At 54.4% G+C, this 20,224-nt stretch overlaps 2 protein-coding genes across 2 annotated transcripts; both read left to right on the top strand.

The window, feature by feature from the left end:
• The first annotated feature begins 249 nt into the window (after nucleotides 1-249).
• Nucleotides 250-2,113, top strand: B0H65DRAFT_215182 (L-lysine 6-monooxygenase (NADPH-requiring)-domain-containing protein). The gene is made up of 2 exons (XM_062821979.1): nucleotides 250-1,288; nucleotides 1,348-2,113. The coding sequence occupies exons 1-2, from the start codon at nucleotides 408-410 to the stop codon at nucleotides 1,961-1,963; spliced, it is 1,497 nt and encodes a 498-aa protein (XP_062680036.1). The 5' UTR covers nucleotides 250-407; the 3' UTR covers nucleotides 1,964-2,113.
• A 2,384-nt stretch (nucleotides 2,114-4,497) lies between these two features.
• B0H65DRAFT_575164 (uncharacterized protein) lies at nucleotides 4,498-20,168 on the top strand (the record flags this gene model as incomplete). The annotated part of the gene is made up of 4 exons (XM_062830610.1): nucleotides 4,498-10,989; nucleotides 11,079-11,149; nucleotides 11,210-19,973; nucleotides 20,034-20,168. 4 exons carry the CDS (start codon nucleotides 4,498-4,500, stop codon nucleotides 20,166-20,168), a joined length of 15,462 nt encoding a protein of 5,153 aa, XP_062680035.1.
• Nucleotides 20,169-20,224: the final 56 nt, after the last annotated feature.

Here is a 20,224-nt window from a genome sequence, read left to right as displayed (position 1 = left end):
ATCCCATTCCTTCTTCCCTTCTTCTCCCTTCCCCTCTCCTATACCTCCTCCATCATCCAAAGCAATCCGGCACTACCATTGGGTTTTTTGAACATCACCTCTTCCCGGTTTCTACTCTACAACTTGCGTCGGTCCCTGACAAAACAACGTGGGCAACACCGTTCCTGACATCTTCACGCTACAAGCCTGCATGTGCAGTTGGAGTTAACGCGTGGTTTCACTGCAGCAGACAGAACCCCCAAGTTACACAGGACATTATACGCCATTCAACTTAATTCCCCGCAGCCAGCTACACGGGGAACGCCCAAGCTCGACTGTTATTGTGCCGCCATCATCCCGTCATCCCGCCGTCTAGACATAATCAAAGCAGACCCCCAGAGTCCACACAACTCACACCACATTTAGAAATGTCGCCTCACTGCTGCAACATCATGGATGACTCCTCCTCTGTCTCGTCCAGTGGTTACACCTCCGAGCCCGTGGTCAATGGCGTGAGCAATGGTTACAAGAACTTCTCCAAGAGCCGCCACTTGATGCCCACCCCTTCGGATGAGATCCACGATCTCGTCTGCGTTGGCTTCGGCCCCGCCAGCATTTCTGTCGCCATCGCTACGCACGACGCTATCGAGGCCGGCAAGCTTTCTGAGTCGCCCAAGGTCCTCTTCCTCGAGAAGCAGGCTGACTTCGCCTGGCACGCCGGCATGCTCCTTCCCGGAGCCAAGATGCAGATCTCCTTCATCAAGGACCTCGCCTCCCTCCGCGATCCCCGCTCCCACTTCACCTTCCTCAACTACCTTCACCAGAACGATCGCCTGATCGATTTCATCAACCTCAGCACCTTCACCCCTGCCAGAGTCGAGTTCGAGGACTACCTTCGCTGGTGCGCGCGCCATTTCGATGACGTCGTAAGATATCAGACTGAGGTTGTTGCTGTTGAGCCCGTTCAGTCCTCTGGGCCTAACAAGCTCTTCACTGTTACGTCCCGCAACATTATTACTGGCGAGATCACCACCTTCCAGGCTCGCAACGTCTTGCTTGCTCTCGGCGGCCAGGCTTCCATCCCCAAGCCTCTTCCTCAGAAGCACCCCCGCGTTATCCACTCGAGCCAGTACGCCAGCGTGATTCCCAAGCTCCTCAGCGACCAGTCCGCTCCCGTGCGCGTGGCTGTTCTCGGTGCTGGCCAGTCAGCGGCGGAGATCTTCAACAACGTTCAGAACCTTTACCCCAACTCCAAGACTTATATGATTATGCGCTCCGAGTTCATGAAGCCCTCTGATGATTCGCCCTTGTACGTATCTATCCCCTTCCCTCCGTCTTTCTAGGATGCAACTAACAATCCTCTACTAGTGTCAACTCCATCTTCAACCCCGAATTCATCGACACCATCCACTCCCGCCCCTCCGCCTACCGCTCCCACTTCCTCGCCGACGCCAAGGCCACCAACTACGGCGTTGTCCGCCTCGAGCTCATTGAGCACCTCTACGAGGTCATGTACCACCAGCGCCGCGTGCTCGGCACCGACGAGACGCAATGGCCCCACCGCATCATGGCCGCGCGCAAGATCGTCTCGGTCTCCGAGAAGGGTGATAAGCTCAAGATCCAGGTCGGCCGCTACTTCTACGGCGAGGAGGAGACTGACACCGATGGACCCATCGTGGACGAGGAGACGCTCGATGTCGACGTGATTATCTGCGCTACGGGCTACAAGCGCATGGCGCATGTGGATATGCTCAAGCCCACGTGGCCGCTGTTGCCTGAGGCTGATGAGGCGCTGGTCGCTGAGACTGTTAAGGGGTCTAAGGACAGGTGGTTTGTCGAGGGTGAGGAGAAAAGCTTGAGGGTAATCGAGGCCAATCGCGATTATTCGGTCAAGTTTGGACAGGGCAAGGTTGCACAGGGCAGTGGCATCTGGTTGCAGGGGTGCTGTGAGGGAACTCATGGTGTAAGTTTTCCCCTGATCTGATGACTTGGTATATCTTGGATGGTGATGCTAACGGTGACAACAGTTGTCTGATACCCTTCTTTCGGTTCTGTCTACACGGTCTGGCGAGATCGTCAAGTCGATTTTCGGTGCTTAAATAGGGAGTATGATTATACCATGTTGTGCTTCAGTTGTGTCACAGCGAGAGCGGTTTTCTTTTTATATGATTGTCTGAATCTGGAACGGAAAAATACCTGGGGGGTTTCATTTGGGGTTTTGGAAGGAAAATTTCCTCATGTCACTTTACTTCTGTTGTACATAATTTGTGTTGCTTTTTGGTCATGGTTTTTGGCATAGCTTTGCTTGTCTGGTTTTGCAATTCAAGCAAAATATCATTGGCATACTTTTTGAATACCCACCTTCGATCTTCTGTCTTGCACATGTTTTCACTGGCAGGGATATCATATCACAATGGGAGCTGGCGGCGGTGTTTCAACACTCGCGCGATTTTCACGTGAGCGCGATTTATCAGATCATCAGATGGAAAATTGCGGGAATTGGGAAGGGGGGTCTAACTGATGGCCGATGATCGGATCAGATAAAAATTCTCGACACCGGGGGGTTATGAAACCCCCCCTTGTCTAGGGCCTTGGCATCAGATAATTTTTGAGCCGAACGTAACCCGAATGACACGAGGGCGGAGGGACGGTGGATCTGATAAACACGCGGACGAAAACTAACGGCGTCAACACGAATTCAAGATGGACGGTGAGTGGTGGCAGGTGTAGAAAGATTCAAAACGGAGGCCATGATGGTTGCAGTGGAAGCGGATGCCGGCGGCGGGGGACGTGGGGCCGTGGGGGATCCACTTCACCGGTGCCCACCATCACCAACCCCGGCCGTGCTGTCGTTAATGACGCAAACGACAACGAGGGGCGTCCACCGATGAACAGTTAAGGCCATCCAACAGCATCTTTCGAAACGTGTGTGATGTACTCAAGACAAGGCGTTTGAGTTTCTATTCGGCTCCCAACACATGGCAGTTGGGATGATGATAGTGTTCAAACCAGTGTTGCAAATCGAGATGTTCAAGCAAGAGTGGTACGTAAGCTAGTGGATCGATCAACATGTAATGGGCTAAAAAAAGTCAGGCAGGTACAATTCCTGGCATTTAACGTCGTGGACAAGTGGAAAAGACAAAAAACACGTATGAAAAAGCAAAAGCAACGGGGAAAGGACATACGAGCCATTGCCGTGTAGTGAGAAATAAGACGGGCAATCGCACAGCACAGTGGAGGAAACACCCAACGGCGGCTATCGATACGCCTCCACTGTAACCTCAGGTCATAACCTCGTCAGGTCATTACACCATTCTCGGATTTTAGTCTCGATGAAGAAACAGCCGTACTGTCACCGGCGGCCGGTGTGATTGACAAGTTGAAGAGTTTGCATATCGATCTTGAAGTTGAATATGATGGGTATGAAGTATCTGACAACGGGTATTGTTGTGACTGAGAACTGGGACGATAGTGCGCTTCCATTCTCGTCCGAGGCCGCTACCAACAAAGAAGTATCTACATTTTCAGTTTGTTTTCCATTGCGACATCGTCTGCATGTGATAACTTCCAAGACCGGCATTACGGAAAGAAAGGGTAGCGGTACCTTGCATATATCCACCGGGCCCGGAACCGGAGGAAACACGGGACAACAGCCGAGAGCACGGAAGGAACGTATGCCGTTGTGTTTCGAAGAGGAAGACGCAATTTCCGGCACCTGCCAAACCATCGGCAAACAAGGGAGGACAGTTGCATCGCAACTTCCCAAGTTTCGAGCGATCCATCGCAGCTCCACTGAGATTTCTTGTCGAGCTTGTCGCAAAGGATGCCAAACATGATCCAACATCACGTCGTCTTCTTCTTTCAACAAACATCGTGACTCCGACGTCGTCCACCACAGACACCGCTGATCTGCGACCTCCAACCGCTTGGCATTCCGGGATAGATGGTCCATCATAAACTCCCAATCCCAAGAAAAAAAGAAGCTTTCATGTTCAGTGGTACAACCACCACACTTCACCTCAACTGCAACGTTGAACCTCTTCACGTCGTCGGCCACTGACCAATGATTCTGCACAAAATCAAATCACCAAACATCAACTGGCAACGACACTCCCTTGGTTTCCAATCACGGCCAATCACTAATGCCAGACATCGTGAGTATCCCTCTGTTGTGTCCATTCGATATCTCATGTTTAACACATGGCCGCCCTCGGCAAGTAGCGAATGAGATTAACGCCCTGGGACCTCGAGCTGACGTTTTGGGCATATCAGTCTGCATATCATTAACAGCGACAGCAACTGGAGTTACTCGGGACGCCTGATTGCTCATTGGACAGTCTCACCGGATCATATCACTTACAGCAGCCTCCCGTCCCGGTGTCCCACTACACCCGCTGCGCAACCGCTACAAACGGCCATTATCCGGCGCAATAATAGCAGTTCATCGTGCTGAAGAGCTTCATTGGCAGGCCATATCAACAACAAAAGGCTTAAAGAGGCCATCACCACCAACCAACAATGGCAACTATCGACCCAGACCCAGACGTTGCCCTCTCCATCGCCAACCACCCAGCAACGAGACTCCCAGGTCCCAGTCTCCTTCATCACCTCGTACAACACCGCTCCGAAACAAGAGACGATGATGCACTCGCCATTGACTACCTCGCCCCTGATGGCTCGCGAGTCTCACTGTCATATCATGAGCTGCATCGAAGATCCGACGCCTTGGCGGCTAGGATATCGTCTCTCGCCGGGCCGGTAACTGACAACAACATTCAACTCATTGTTCCGGTACTCATCCCCCAATGCCCAGATTTGTACATTGCCCAACTGGCCATCCTCAAAGCAGGAGGAGCTTTCTGCCCGCTTAACCTGGATATTCCCCTGGAGAGAGCAAAGTTCATCTTGAATGAAGTCTCAGCTGCGCTCGTCATCACCACCCCGGAGCTGGCGGAGAGGGTATCTGAGGATGAGACGGGCAAGAGGGTTCTCATACTCACCGATGAGGTCTTCACATCGACAGAGACAGTCGAACACAGGCAACCAACACCAACCAATTTAGCCTACGTCATGTACACCTCCGGCTCAACAGGAACTCCCAAAGGCGTGCCCATCACCCACGATTCTGCCACTCAGTCTTTGCTAGCACATGATCGACACATCCCTGAGTTCTCGCGGTTCCTCCAGTTTGCCGCACCAACCTTTGACGTCTCCGTCTTTGAGATTTTCTTCCCGCTGTTCAGGGGAAAGACACTCGTGAGCTGTAACAGATCGGCCATGCTCAATGACTTGCCTGGGGTTATCAATGAGTTGGAAGTGGACGCTTGCGAGCTTACGCCATCGGTCGCTGGAAGTTTGTTGCGCAAGAGAGAGAACGCACCCGGTGTGAAGTTGCTCCTGACCATCGGTGAGATGCTTACGGAGCCTGTCGTTCGCGAATTCGGTGGCGATGGTACCAAGGAGAGTATCCTCTGGGGCATGTACGGCCCAACCGAAGCAGCTATCCACTGCACCGTCCAACCCGCATTTGCTGCGGACTCTGTCCCCGGCCTAATCGGCTTCTCCTTCGATACTGTCTCCTCTTTCATCCTGGCTATGCCAGAGGAGGGAGACGACGCCTCAGAGATTAAGGTTGTCCCCCTCGGCGAAGTTGGTGAACTCGCCATCGGCGGCCATCAACTAGCTCCCTGCTACCTAAACCGCCCAGAAGTCACAGCTGAAGCTTTCGTCTACCACCCCGTCTACGGTCTGCTCTACCGCACAAAGGACAAGGCGCGCATGCTCCCAGATGGCACAATGCAATGTATGGGTAGAATTGGCGACGGCCAAGTCAAACTCCGCGGTCAGCGCATAGAGCTAGGAGAAATCGAACATGCCGCTTTGCGTACTCCGGGGTGCCACTCCGCTTTTGCAGCGGTGATCAAGGGAATCCTGGTCCTCTTTTGCGCTGTCGACTCTGTCGATTCCATGCCCACCAAGATTGAAGACTTGTGCAAAGCCTGGCTGCCGGGATTCATGGTCCCCGGTGACATTATCGTCATGAAGGAATTCCCTCGCTTGGCGTCAGGAAAGGTGGACAGAAAGGGACTGGTGGCGGAGTACGAAGCCATCCAAGCTAGTGGGCCGCCAAAAGAGGAAGAGTGCAGGGATGAGAAGGAGAAGCAGATCCATGTGTTGGTGCAAAATATCCTGGGAGTTGTCGTGCACCCGACCCAGAGTTTGATGCATGCGGGCATGGACTCGTTGAGTATTATCAAGCTCGCGAGCGCGTTGAGAAAGACGACTGGCGTGCAAATTGGGGCGAATGAGATCCTGGGGGTTCGAACAATAAGAGCTCTAAGGGAAGTTATTAAGGATCTTGAGGCTGAGGGCACCAATGATGAGGAGAACCAGGGAGAGGAGATGAGGACGTTTCAGCCGGCTGAAATTGCGGTCAACAACGACTTGCTGAAGGGACGGATTGAGGGTATTGAGGCTGTACTGCCTTGTACGCCGCTCCAGACTGCGATGTTATCCGAGACGACGGCCAACCCGAGGGCATACTGCAATTGGTTGAAGCTCAAGTTTCCGGAGGGCTGCATGGAGATGGATGTCCGGTCGTGGTTTCTTCAGCTGGCGCAGTCAAACGAGGCCCTAAGGACTGGGTTCGTTCACCATGGCGGCCAATTCCTGCAGGTCATCTTCACCTCCTTTGACGACTCCCTGATCTCGGTGGCCGACAACATTTCCGAGGAGTTCTCCTTCTTCGGCGATGACGACTTCCTCCGCCCCTTCCGCATCTTCCTCTCCCCTCCCTCAGCCACATCACCTATCACAGCCGTCCTCCAGATCCATCATGCCATCTACGATGGCTGGTCAACAGACCTCCTCCTCTCCGACCTCCACTCCTTTATCAACGATTCCACTCCTAATTCCCGTCCCTCATTCCGCGCCGTCGCAACCTACTGCCACTCCGCCCCTTACCGCCGCTCTTGCAACTTAGCCCGCGAATTCTGGGCTCAACACCTCGCCGATTTCCAACCTCCTTCAACCCCGGAACTGCGACCCGACATCGCTCTCTCTTCCACTGTGCAGTCCCACTCCGTCCATCTTCCGTCTCTTTCTCCCCAGCACGTCAAGTCCGTCCTTCGCGAACTGGATTGTACCCCACAAGTCCTCTTCCAAGCTGCTTTGTCTTGGCTATGGAGCGTTTACGTCGGAAGTCAAGACGTGGTCATCGGCACTGTAACATCGGGAAGAACGATTCCAGTGCCGGGTATTGAGGAGATCGTCGGACCGTGCATTGCTACGGTGCCGCTGAGGACGGATTTGGGAGGTGTAAGGACGGTGAGAGATCTGTTGGGGAGTGTGCAGGCGGTGGGTAGGGAGGTGGGTAGGCACAGCGTGTTGCCACTGAAGGATATTAAGAGGGTTGCGGGGATCAAGGCCGGGCAGAGTCCGTTTGAGGTGCTTTTTGTCTACCAGGAGACACTCGACAACCTGACTGGGGATGCGGATAAGGGCGAGAAGGGGAAGGTTGTGGAGCTGGAACAAGGACGGGACTGGCTCGAGACGAAACTTCTCGTTGAAGTCGAGCCCCAACAGGATCGGTACGACCTGGCGCTCACATATCACACTGATGCATTTACGGAGGCACAGATCGCCGTCATGGGGGAACAATTGAGTGTTCTTGTTGAGGCTATGCTCAACAGTTTGGACGCGGAAGTATCATCGCTTAAGAATGTCTTCCCAAAGAGCCTGTTGTCGATCTACAACGAACAGCCAAAGATGCTTGAAGGCGTGCCAGATTTGGCGAAGGCCGTCGAGTCGGCTGTTGAGAGGAACCCGGATCAGGAGGCACTTTGCTTCGCGGAGACGATTGCGGAAGATGGCACCGTGGAAGCGAAGAGTGTGAGCTATCGGGAGTTGAATGCAACGGCCAACAAAATTGCCTGGCTGTTGAAAAGTCAAGGCGTGGAGGAGGGAGATATCGTGGCCATTGTCATGGAGAAGTCGGTGCTTCTTTATGCGGGGATATTGGCAATCCTCAAGGCTGGATGTGCGTATCTGCCGCTGTTATCCAGTACGCCGGTGGAAAGGATTAAGACAGTTTTTGGCCAGGCGGGTGTTCAGTTTTGTCTCACTGATACTTTATCCAAGATGAAGCTCGCACAAGTCACGGGTGTCGAGTCCCTGGATCTTGGGACGACCGATTTCGAGGGGCTTTCCAATGAGAACCTCAACATCCCAGCCGACACCTCCCGCGTCGCCTACATCATCTACACCTCCGGCTCTACCGGCGTCCCCAAGGGTGTTTGCGTTACCCAACTCAACATGGTCAGCAATCTCGACGTCTTATCTCGCATTTACCCATCTATCCCCGGCAAATCCCGCCTCCTTCAGTCCTGCTCCCAGGCCTTTGACGTCTCAGTCTTTGAGATCTTCTTTGCCTGGACCCAATCATTGACCCTCTGCTCTGGCACCAACGACACTCTCTTTGACGACCTCGAACGCTCCATCCGTTCACTCGGTATCACTCACCTCTCCATGACGCCTACCGTTGCCTCCCTTGTTTCCCCTGAACATGTCCCCAACGTGGAATTTCTGGTGACAGCAGGCGAACCTATGACTCCCGCGGTTGCAAGCAAATGGCACAAGCAGTTATGGCAGGGGTACGGACCGTCAGAGACGACAAATATCTGCTCCGTCAAGCGCATGGTTGTCCCTCCCCGTCACAGCCGTCACAGGATCCGACATTTGGGTTTCACCTTCCCCAATACCAGCGCGTTCGTGGTGTACCCCGGCACTGACTCCGATAAGCTCGAGCTGGTTGCCGTGGGTGGATTCGGCGAGCTTTGTTTCGGTGGAGATCAGGTCGTTAAGGGTTATCTGGGGCAGGATGAACTGACGAGCGAAAGGTTCGTGGTGCACGAGGAGTGGGGGAGGGTGTATAGGTCGGGTGATCTGGGTAGGATGCTGGCCGATGGTAGTTTGGTGATCTGGGGAAGGGCGGATGAGCAGGTTAAGGTCAGGGGACAGAGGGTTGAGTTGGGTGAGGTTAATGCTGCTGTGCAGGCGGCGGCCCAGATAGGTGCTGGACATATGTCTGGAGGTAAGTCGGTGGAGAAAGCGGATGGGGTGGAAGAAAAGGGGGTCGTAGGAAGGAGCGGGAAGAGGGATGGCAACGGGGTCGAGTGCGCGACGCTGTTCCTCAGGTCGAAGAAAGGAGCGGCTTCTACTGGCTCAGAGCAAGGGCAAATCGTCAGCTTCTTCGTCCCCGGTACCAATGGCCGCGAAACAGCATTTCAGATCCTCGAACTCGACGATATCCTCAAACGCGAAGTTCGCTCCATCTTCCAATCCGTCGAGGCACGAGTACCAAGCTATATGATCCCCTCGTTCATTATCCCCCTCTCCAAGCTGCCCGTCACAGCATCTGGCAAACTCGACCGCCGCCTCCTCGAAGAGAGCTTCACCTCCTTAACCCACGAGTACCTCGCTTCCGTTAGCCCTTCCATTGGCTCCAGCGACAGCGATGATGACAGCGGGGAGTGGTCAGAAACCGAGAGCAAAGTCGCAGAAATTGTTTGCCGCATCTTTGCGGTTAACAGGAGCAGTGTGCAGAGATGGACGCCCCTCACGGCTTTCGGATTGGATTCCATTTCTGCTATCGAGCTCTCCAAGCAGCTTTCATCATACCTCGGCGGCAAGCGCCTCGCAATCTCAGCGATCCTCCGAAATGCTGCCGTTGCGAGAATCGCGTTGGCGTTGTCCGAGTCGCTCTCTTCCGATTCCTCGGCAGCGGCACCAGCAGAAGAGGATGCGGATGCGGATGCGACGAATGAGAAAGTCCTGGAGCCGTTGGTGCCAGAAGAGCTTGCCCAAGCTATTAATGAGCAGTTCAAGGAGAAGGGAAAGAAGGTAGAAAAGGTGTTGCCTTGTACACCGCTGCAGGAGGGCATGCTTGCTGCTTCTGTTGGAAGAGGGCGCGGGGCGTATGTGAACAAGATGCTGCTGAAGCTCGGAGCTACTTGCGATGTGGAAAGCTTGACAACGTCGTGGGCCAAGGCTTGTCGGAGGCAGGGGATTCTGAGGACGGCTTTTGTATCCACTGAGGATTCGGAGCGGCCAATGATCCAGGTCGTATTGGAAAGTGGGAGTTGGGAGGTTCCATGGTTGGAGTTTGGTGTTTCTTCAACCGACGATGTGCATGAAGTCATCGAGAAGCATGTTTCAACTCTCTCAGAGCCGGTCGACACTTTTGAACCGCCTATCTCGCTTGCTATCATCAACAGTGGAGACGACAGGTTCCTGTCATTCATATGCCACCATGCTCTCTACGACGGAGTAGCCATCCAGCGCTTGCTCTACGAAGTCGAACAACTTCTTGCCGGCAATGATCTCCCGCCCCCGCCGAAATACGAGCCGTTCCTACGCGAGAGTCTGGCACTTGCATGGGCACCGGAGACGGAGACGTTCTGGAGGGAGCAGCTCGCAGAACTGCGTCTTCGTCTACTAACCAGATCGTTCCACTTCTCCTCTTCCAGCTCAGCTGAATTGCCAGCGCCGGCTTTACTGACAAACCCCATCCCCACTCCCCTCAGTCAGATTCTCAGCAAGACCAAGCATTCAGGCGTCTCACTTCTCTCCCTTGTCCAAGCCTCGTGGGCCACCGTCTTGTCTGTGCTACTGAGGACGGAAGATGTATGCTTCGGCAATGTACTCAGCGGCCGGACCCTGCCAATTGAGGGAATCGATGAGCTCGTGGCGCCTTGCTTCAACACGGTCCCGGTGAGGATGAGGTTGGATGACCTCCAGGAAGGCAGGAATCTTGATCTGGTCAAGGCTTTTGGGCAACTGGGGGCTAGAATCCTCGAGGGCCCCGGGTTTGCTTCTTTGCGGAAGGTACAAGGACTTGTCCAAGCCCAAGAGAAGCTTTTTGATACTCTTCTGTTGCTGCAACAAGGCGGAGGATATGGGGAAAAGGAGAACAACGTGTGGGAAGTGGTGAGGGATGAGGGTGGTATGGATGTGAGTTGTCCTTTGCCAAATGACTTATTGGTGATGGTGATGAAGGGATGATAGATGGTAGGATTTGCGCTGACAGATAACTAACGCAGGTCCCGATCGTGGTTGAGTTCGTGCCTGATGCGAAGAAGGATGAGTTGCTGGTGAATTTGTATCTGGAGGGGTAAGTCATCTCAAAATTCGTATCCCAACCGGTGGAAAAGGCGTGCTGAAACTCAAACAGTGGACACTTCTCTAAGGAGTTCGCCAACCTGGTTCTCGATCTCCTCTTTACCACCCTCGAAAACTTTCTGCAGTACCCAGCCTCGCACATCTGGCGATTCGATACCCTTCCCGCAAGCCTGAAAGACAAGCTCACACAGCTGCCTTTCGATGATACCGGAGCATCAACCTCGTCGGCCCCTCATGTCCAAGAAAACGACGCAAAGGAAGAAGAGTGCTCCGATCTTGAGTCCCGTATCCGCAATGTCCTTATCTCGCTCATGACCAACAAGGACCGTCGCATTGGAAGACAGACGACCATCTACCAAGTCGGTCTAGACAGTATCTCTGCCGTGCAAATCGCTTCGATGCTGCGGAAGGAACTAGGTTCTGAAGGTATGAAGGTCAACGCCAGCGATGTCATTGCGCATCCTAGCTGTGCTGGGTTGGCTGCCTTTCTTGGGGGCCAGAAGGGTAACAGCAAGGCTGCTGATACCGAGCCAAAGACCGTCACGTATGACACCGCAAAATTCGGGGAAGAGGTCCAGTCCCAGCTTGAACTGCAGCTTGCGTCCCAAAGAGTTCAACTCAAGAACGTGGAGAAGGTTCTGCCTTGTACCCCGTTGCAGTCAGGAATGTGGATGCAGTTCGTGCGGTCTGCCCAGAGCGGAGGGAGGGATTACCTCAACTTTCTGGAGTACCGGGTCGACAAGAGTGCCGGCATTAAGCTGCAAGACTTGGAGAAGGCGTGGGAGATGCTCTTCCAGGGGCAACCCATCCTCCACACTGGCGTTATGGCCGTTGAGCATGACGACTGCGCTTTTGCTATGGTTCAATACCAGCCTGACGCCGTCAGCAAGCCGGTGATTGCGATCAAGGGTCAGCCCTTTGATGTTGAGAAGTGGCGGGGTGATCTCGCTGGCGGCATCCTGAGCGGACAGCAGCCCGTGCCGTGTGGTGTTGCTCTTATCGAGGACGATGATGGGTTGACGATGCACGTCGGCATGCATCACGTCCTCTACGACGCCCATTCTCTGCAAGTCCTCATAGCGGAACTGAGAAAAGCCATTTCTGGCCAATCCTTGATCCCGCTGGCGCCGACTGAAACTGAAGTCGCCGTGGCCGATATCCTGACGCAGATCGAGACTTCTAGAGAGACGGCGGAGGAGTTCTGGAAGGGGCAGGCCGAAAAGACTGTCATCAACAGTTTCCCTGTGATGACGCCCTTGAAGGAGCCGATGAGGAAGATCCAGATTGAAGCGCTGCAAGGGGGCCTATCATTGTCGGAGCTGGAGAAAGCCGCGGCGGAGTCGGGGTATAGCATGCAAGTGCTCATCCAGGCTTCCTGGGCCCGGGTGCTGTCGGCATACTTGGGAGAAGCGTCGGTGACGTTTGGTGTGGTTCTTTCTGGAAGGAACACGGAAGCGACGAGGGATGCAGTCTTCCCGTGCATTACCACGTTGCCGGTCATCGCTGCTAACACCACGAGCAACGAAGAGTTGCTACAGGGAATGATGAAGTACAATGCCGAGCTGTACAAGCAGCAACATCAGCCGTTGGCGAAGATTCAGCAGTGGCTTGGAAGGCCGGACACGGGACTATTTGATACGTTGGTCGTTTATCAGAAGTTTTCATCGAACATCTCCATGGCTGGACAGCAAGCGCCATGGAGCCTGGTCGAGGATGCTGCGACGATCGACTACCCCGTCTCCATCGAAGTCGAGCCTCAACCCAACGGAGAGGTGAAGTACGCCGTCACTTTCTTCGACGACGTCCTCCCTCGTGAGCAAGCTCAGCTTGTGTTGAAGCAGTTCCAAGCGATGGTGGAGTACCTCGCTTTTCACCCCTCTGCCGACGAGGATGAACTCTTGGAGCTGCGGCCGGAGCTGTTCGCTATCCTTCCTCCGGAAGAGCCCGTTTTACCAGTACCGGACAACATCAAGTTCCTCCATCAGTTTGTCGAAGTTCAGGCTCTCAAGACTCCAGAAAAGACGGCCCTGTTCTTTGCTGATGGATTTGACCCCCGTGGAAACCCCTTGGGGAGGGAGTGGAGCTACCGCGAGCTGGATGCCAACGGAAATAGGGCTGCACACATGTTGTCGGAACATGTCAAGGTGGGAGATATAGTGGCGGTGTACTTTGACAAGTGCCCTGAGGCGTTCTTTGCTATCTTGGGTGTCCTGAAGGCGGGATGCTCGTTTGTAGCACTGGATCCTGGAGCGCCGGAGGCAAGGAAGGAGTTCATTGTCAAAGACTCAGGGGCTACCGCGTTGCTGACCACGGTTGGAAAGGCCGAAAAGATGGACTTCGTAGTGGAAGTGCCTGTGTTGGGCGTTGATCTCGAGGCTTTGGAGGGATTGTCAGCCGACCCTCCGGTCCTCGATCGGGAGCTCCTCCCATCTGATGCGGCATACTGTCTCTACACCTCCGGCACAACCGGCACCCCCAAAGGTTGCGAGATTACACACGACAACACAGTCCAATGCATGCTCGCCTTCCAGCACATCTTCACTGGCCACTGGGAAGACACATCCCGCTGGCTCCAGTTCGCCTCCCTGCACTTCGACGTCTCGGTTCTCGAACAATACTGGTCCTGGTCCGTGGGTATTACCCTCGTCGGCGCTCCTAAGGACCTGATTCTCGAAGATCTCGCGGGGACCATCTCCCGATTGGAGATTACGCACATCGACCTCACTCCTTCTCTGGCTAGGTTGTTGCACCCCGATGATGTCCCGTCCTTGTGTCGTGGCGTGTTCATCACTGGCGGAGAGTCCCTGAAGCAAGAGATTCTGGATGTGTGGGGTGACAAGGCGGTTATTTATAACTTCTACGGTCCGACGGAGGCGACGATTGGCGTGACGGTGTACCCGAGAGTTCCCAGGAACGGGAGGGCGAGCAATATTGGGCGGCAGTTTATCAATGTGGGTTCGTACGTCCTCAAGCCAGGAACGGATAGGCCTGTTCTTCGCGGCGCTGTTGGCGAGTTGTGCGTCTCCGGCAAGCTGGTTGGTAAAGGGTATTTAGGGAGGGAAGATTTGACCAAGGAGAGATTTCCTACTTTGCGGGTACTTGGCCAAGAGGAGAAGGTGTACCGCACTGGTGACCTGGTCCGAGTTTTGCATGATAATTGCTTCGACTTTTTGGGTAGAGCGGATGATCAGGTGAAGCTTAGAGGGCAGAGGTTGGAGATCGGAGAGATTAGTCATTCGATCAAGGTGGGTGTGGAGGAGGTGCAGGATGTGGCAACGGTGGTGATTCGCAACGAAAAGGCCGGAAAGGATTTCTTGGTTGCTTTCGTGACGACTGCCATCAGAAAGAAGGGGGTGGAGCAGCAGAAGCTGGAGGTGATCAAAGACGGAAATGACACAGTTGAGCTGGTACACAAGGTCAGACAAGCCTGTCGCGCAAAGCTCCCCGGGTACATGGTTCCGACATACGTCGTCCGTCTGCCGTACATGCCACTCAGCGCCAACAACAAAGCAGAGATCAAAGAGTTGAAACGTCTCTTCTCCTCACTGACCCAGGAAGAGCTGGCCAGCTTCTCCCCCTCTGCCTCCGGCGCCTCCGGTAGCTTGACTCCAACCGGCCAGAAAGTCGCCGCCGTCGTCGCCAAGATGCTCTCTATCTCTCCTGACATCATCGCCCCCTCCACTTCTATCTTCGAACTAGGCCTCGACTCCATTTCCGCCCTCCGCTTTAGCCGGGCGCTCAAGCGATCCGGTTTTGCTCAAGCTTCTCCGTCACTGATCCTCAGCCACCCGCTCATTGCCGACTTGTCACGTGCCTTGGACTCAGGCAAAGCGCAGTCTAACACCGCCCAAGTTGCCGCGGCAAAACAGCTCGTGCAAGCATCCCAGCATCGCCACTTGGCAAACGTGTGCAAAGAGCTGGACGTGAAGAGAGAGGAGGTGGAGTATGTGGCGCCTTGTACGGGGTTGCAAGCCGGTATGATTGCCAGGAGGGAGAAGTATTATAATACCTTCCGGTTCAAGGTGGCGGAGGGTGTGGATGTGGAGAGGTTGGAGAGTGCATGGGATGAGGTGGTGGAGGAGTACCCGATTCTGAGGACCAAGTTCGTGCAGACAACCGAGGGATTTGTCCAGGTTGCTGTCAAGCCTGGAGCAACGGATTCAAGGCTGGCTTGGAAGCGGTTGAAGGTTGAGGAAGAGGCTGAGGTGGAAGAGACGGTGAAGGAGACGAGAAGGGAGTGGCTGCGGGACAATGCCGAGGGGGTCATCAAACGCACGATGGAACTCCAGCTGTTTAATACTCGCAAGCCCGATTTGGTGGAAGAGAGGCTTTTGGTGTTGCACATCTTCCACGGCATCTACGACGCCAACAGCTTGGAGCTGATCCTCAAGAAGGTGGCCTCTGCATATCGTGGCGAGGCCGGTCAGATTGAGAAGGAACCATCCTTCCTCAAAGCCCTCTACCATGGACCCCTTCAATCTTTCTCCCACTCCAAAACCTTCTGGCTTTCACATCTCAGGAGCGCCACACCCGAGCCGACCTTCGCCGTCACCGAAAGCGCCAGCACAAAAGCCCTCAGTTCCCACAGAACTACCCCTTTCACTCTCCAGAATTTGACCAAAACTCTAGGAGTAACCACTCACTCCCTCCTCCAAGCTGCTTGGGTCGCCGTTTTAGCCAAACAGCTCGGTGTCAGAAACCCAACGATCGGAGTGATTGTTTCGGGACGTGCTATCAAGCTTGAGGGTGCCGAGCGCGTCGTTGGCCCGCTTTTCAACACGCTGCCGTTCCATGCTTCGGTCGGCAATGGGGAAGGAGGAGTGAAGTACAAGGAGCTGGTGAAGATTTGCCATGACTGGAATTCAAAGGTGGTGGAATGGCAGCATGTACCGCTGAGAAAAATCCAGAAGTGGTCTGGAAAGGCCGGGAAGGGGCTGTTTGAGGTGTTGTTTTCGTTCCAACAGGAGCAGTCTTCAAAGCCCCAGAAAGTGGAAGTGGCAGGTATAATTAAGGGGGAGGAGTTGTGGACAGTCATGGACGAGGAGGTCGATATGCAGGCTGATTATCCGCTGGCGCTTGAGGCGACTTTGACGAGTGATGGGGAGGTGAGGTTGTTGATTGTTGCACAGGAGGCGGTGGTTGGTAAGGAGGTGGTGGAGGGGTTGATGGAGGGCTTGGTGGAGGTTTTGAGTGAGATAGGGGAGGATCCGGAGGGTTTGATTATGGGTGGTGATGGGGCTAACTCAGTCATGGAGCAGCAAGAACCTAAAGAGGTGGCTGACAACGTGGAGGACATCAAGGAGAGGAGGGGAAACTCCGGGTTTGTCTGGACTGAGGCGACCAAGATAATTCGCGAACAGATTGGGACTCTGGCGGAGGTGGCTGTTGACACGGTCACCGAGACGACGTCAATCCTGGAGCTTGGTCTGGACAGTATCGACACTATCAAGCTTTCTGCGCGGTTGAGACAGCTGGGTGTCAGCATCAAGCCAAGCGAGTTGATGAAGGGACAGACGATTGAGGGATTGCTTCCTTACTTGAAGGAACAAACGCTCGCGAATGGCGCGCAAGCGAACGGCGACCAATTACTAGGGAAGGTCTCCCCTAGCCCATGGGAGAAATTCGTTGACAAGATTCGCGGGGAACAAGATGAGGAAGATGTCGAAGCAATCTTCCCCGCCACTCCTCTCCAAGATGGCATGGTCGCCGAGATGATCCACTCAGACTTCCAGCTGTACTTCAACCACGACATCATGGAGGTTGAGCCGCACATCGACCTGGGCAAGCTCAAGATTGCGTGGCAAACCGTGATCGCCGACTCCCCGATCTTGCGGACGTCCTTCTTCATGGTGGATGATCCCATGTTGGAGTGGGCTTATTTGCAGGTTGTCCACCGTCAACTTCCCAAAGAGGCCATCAGTGAGATGGAAGTTGAAAGCGAGGAAGGTCTATTCATCATCGCCGAATCCGCTACCGCCCGCGCTCGGAAAGCTGATGGAAAGTCCGACCTTCTGCAACTGATGTTTGCGACACTGGGTGACAGGAGATTTGTAGTTCTTTCAATCGCCCACGCCCTCTATGACGGGTGGTCCCTCTCCCTCCTCCACCAAGATGTTCAAGCCGCTTACGAGGGCCGGTACACACCCCGCCCATCGTACGAAGCATACCTGAAGGACATCATCCGCTCAGGCGATGACCGATCGACCTCTTTCTGGTCTGGATACCTGGCGGGCGCGAAACCAACGTTTTACCCCAAGCTTTCCCCTGATCAGTCCTCAGTCGTCTACCGGCACGAAACCGTCTCCCAGCTCGACTTCTCCAAGATCAAGTCTTTCACCAAGCAGCACGCCATAACTCTTCAAACACTTGGCCAAGCCTGTCATGCCGCCGTCTTAGCAACCGCCACGCGCAGCCTAGACGTCATGTTCGGTGTCGTTCTCTCCGGCCGCGCCGCCTCAGAGGAAGCTGAACAGCTCATGTTCCCTACCATGAACACGGTGGCAGTCAGAAGCGTGCTGCATGGAGATGTAGGAGGGTGGTTGCGGTACATGCAAAGTGTTGCGAACGATATCGGTGGGAGGGAACATTTCCCTCTCAGAAAGATGCAGCGGTTGGTGGAAGGGGGTGGACAGCTTCTCAACACGCTCTTTGTACTCCAAAGAGGGGTGCCCGGCGGTAACACAGGGGCAGATGGTGAAGTGCTGGTGAGGTCAGTGGTTGGAAGTTCAGCGGTTGAATACCCCGTCTGTGTGGAGATGGAGGTTGTTTCTGGCGCAGATGGGGGGGAGAAGTTGGTTTGGAGAACGGCGTGCGATTCGCAATTTTTGAATGATGAGAAGGGGGCGGAGGAGTTGCTGGAGAGGTTGGATAAGGTGTTGAGGTATTTGGTTGACGGTGGAGAGAAGAGCGTTTTGGAGTTTGAAGGAGGCAAGATGAGTGTCTGTGGGTTGGACGGTTTTACTCCGGCAGCTGATGAAGACACTGTCCCCTTTGATGGCGGGGATCTGGTAGACGATGCAGATGTTGGTGGAGAGTGGTCGGATCTGGAGGAGAACATCAGGTCTGTCCTGGCAGAAGTTGCTGGCCTGGAGGTATCCTCGGTCCAGAAGGGCAACAACATCTATCACCTCGGTCTGGACTCCATTTCCGCCATCAAGGTCGTTTCTCTCCTGCGAAAAAAGGGGGTATCCATTCCGCTCCGCCAGCTGTTGAAGGCAAGGAGTATCTCTGCCATGGCTCAGGCTGCTACTGTTGCCGAAGAGCAGCCTGCTGCGACCTCTACCGAATCCCCGGCTCCGAACGAAAACAATCATAGTAGCAACACCATCAACGACACCTCTCTCCCTCCACAGGATGTCGACGCAACGCACATCGCTACCCTCCTCTCCCAATCCGGCATCATCTCCTCCTCCGCTGAGCTGATAACCGACAGAATCGTGGCCGTCCTACCCGCCACGGCCATGCAAGTCCACATGCTTTCCGTCTGGCATAATACCCGTGGCGATGTCTTCCACGCGACATTCACTTATCGTCTGACCGGCAGCGTCAGCAAGTCCACCCTCTCGGATGCTTGGAAGTCTCTGGTTGTTGAGTTCCCCATTCTGCGGACCATGTTCTTGGCGAATGACCAGCCCGAGACGCCGGTAGTACAGGCCATTCTCACACCCGATGCTGTCGTTAATAACTCAGTCGAAGACAGCGATCCAAGACAGTGGTCAAGCATGTCAAGCAAGGGTCAAATTGGATTAGTCCAGCCGTTTAACTCCATGGGTGGTCAACAGGCTGACAATGGGGATTGGATTTTGAGATTCAAGATCCATCATGCTTTGTACGATGCGTTGAGCTTGCCAATGATGATTGACCGGTTCACAGCCTTGTGCGCCGGTGCCAGAATCACTGGGGAATCGGGCAAGTCCAAGTCACTTGAGGTCTGGAAGGGGTATACCCGACAGCGGACGCAGCAGAGAGCGAGGGCGAAGCAGTTCTGGACGGAATACCTCGCTGGCGCTGAGTCGACACCAATCGACCCCATCGTGGACATTATGGCGACAAATTCGTCAACAGAATCACAGGCACCCACAACGGCATCAGCTCCAGAGAAGGCAGAGGAAACACCATCACCGCAGTCCACCTGGCTACCAGACTTCCTCCGACCGTTGGTAGACGGACTTTCTCGTCTCCTGTCAGGGACCATAACCATATGGCAGTCGGCCCCAGCTCTAGAGCATCAACCCCAACAACCCTCGCGGCGCGTCTCTCTAGTCCAACACGGTGCCATTGCAGACATCTCCAGGATCAAGAAGCTGTGCGCCATGGCCGGGGTCTCAATCCAAGCCCTCTTCTTCGCTGCTTACGCACGTTTTCTATCTGAAACTGCCCCCGCTGAGGGAAAATGGAGCGACGTGGTCTTTGGGGTCTACCTCGCCAACCGCTCCTCCGAGCTGTCCGAAATCCCATACCCAACTCTCTGCCTTGTGCCCTTGCGCGTTCGAGTCCAAGAAAGTCTGCTGAGCATGGCCAAGCGAATCCAAGAGGATCTGTACAAGATCTCTGATGTTGAGAATGTTGGCGTGGGACTCTGGGAGATCAAGGAGTGGACTGGAGTGGTGGTGGATGGGTTTGTGAACTTTTTGAGTGTGCCTATGCCTTCTTCCGACTACAACAGCAACGAGGCAGGCAAGGACGAGCAAGAGAAGGTGATGAGGATGGAGCTGGTGAGCGAGGAGGAAGTGAAGGTGATGGGAGAGACCGGAGAGCAGCAGGAGTTTGTGCTGCCTGAGGAGCTCGAGAACAATGCGGTTAGGGGGGTTTATCCGGTAAGTTTGACCAAGTCGGATTTCCTTTGGACGACGGCATATGCTAACGGAGTAATACAGGACACAATCGATGTGGAATTTGCCATCGATGGTGACGCGGTTACGATGGGCGTGTTTGGGTTGAAGTATAAGCTCGGTCCGGATGGGCCTCGGTTTGTAATTACAGAGATGGTCAAGGCGTTGACGGCATTGTAGGGGGTATCGGTGTCTTTTTGGTTCTTATTTTCCTGTATGTTGGTAGTATTTACGGC

The sequence above is a fragment of the Neurospora tetraspora genome (genome assembly GCF_033439725.1).
Source record: "Neurospora tetraspora strain CBS 560.94 chromosome Unknown B0H65scaffold_5, whole genome shotgun sequence".
Taxonomy (NCBI): Eukaryota; Fungi; Ascomycota; class Sordariomycetes; order Sordariales; family Sordariaceae; genus Neurospora; species Neurospora tetraspora.
Note: the sequence above shows the minus strand (reverse complement) of the source record. Positions and strands in the feature narration are given on the sequence as shown.

What these genes read in the sequence shown, in the direction of transcription:
- B0H65DRAFT_215182 (XM_062821979.1), top strand. Translation starts at nt 408, where the DNA reads ATGTCGCCTCACTGCTGCAACATCATGGATGACTCCTCCTCTGTCTCG. An exon ending in CCCTCTGATGATTCGCCCTT is followed by an intron (nt 1,289 to 1,347) that starts GTACGTATCTAT and finishes ATCCTCTACTAG; the next exon opens with TGTCAACTCCATCTTCAACC.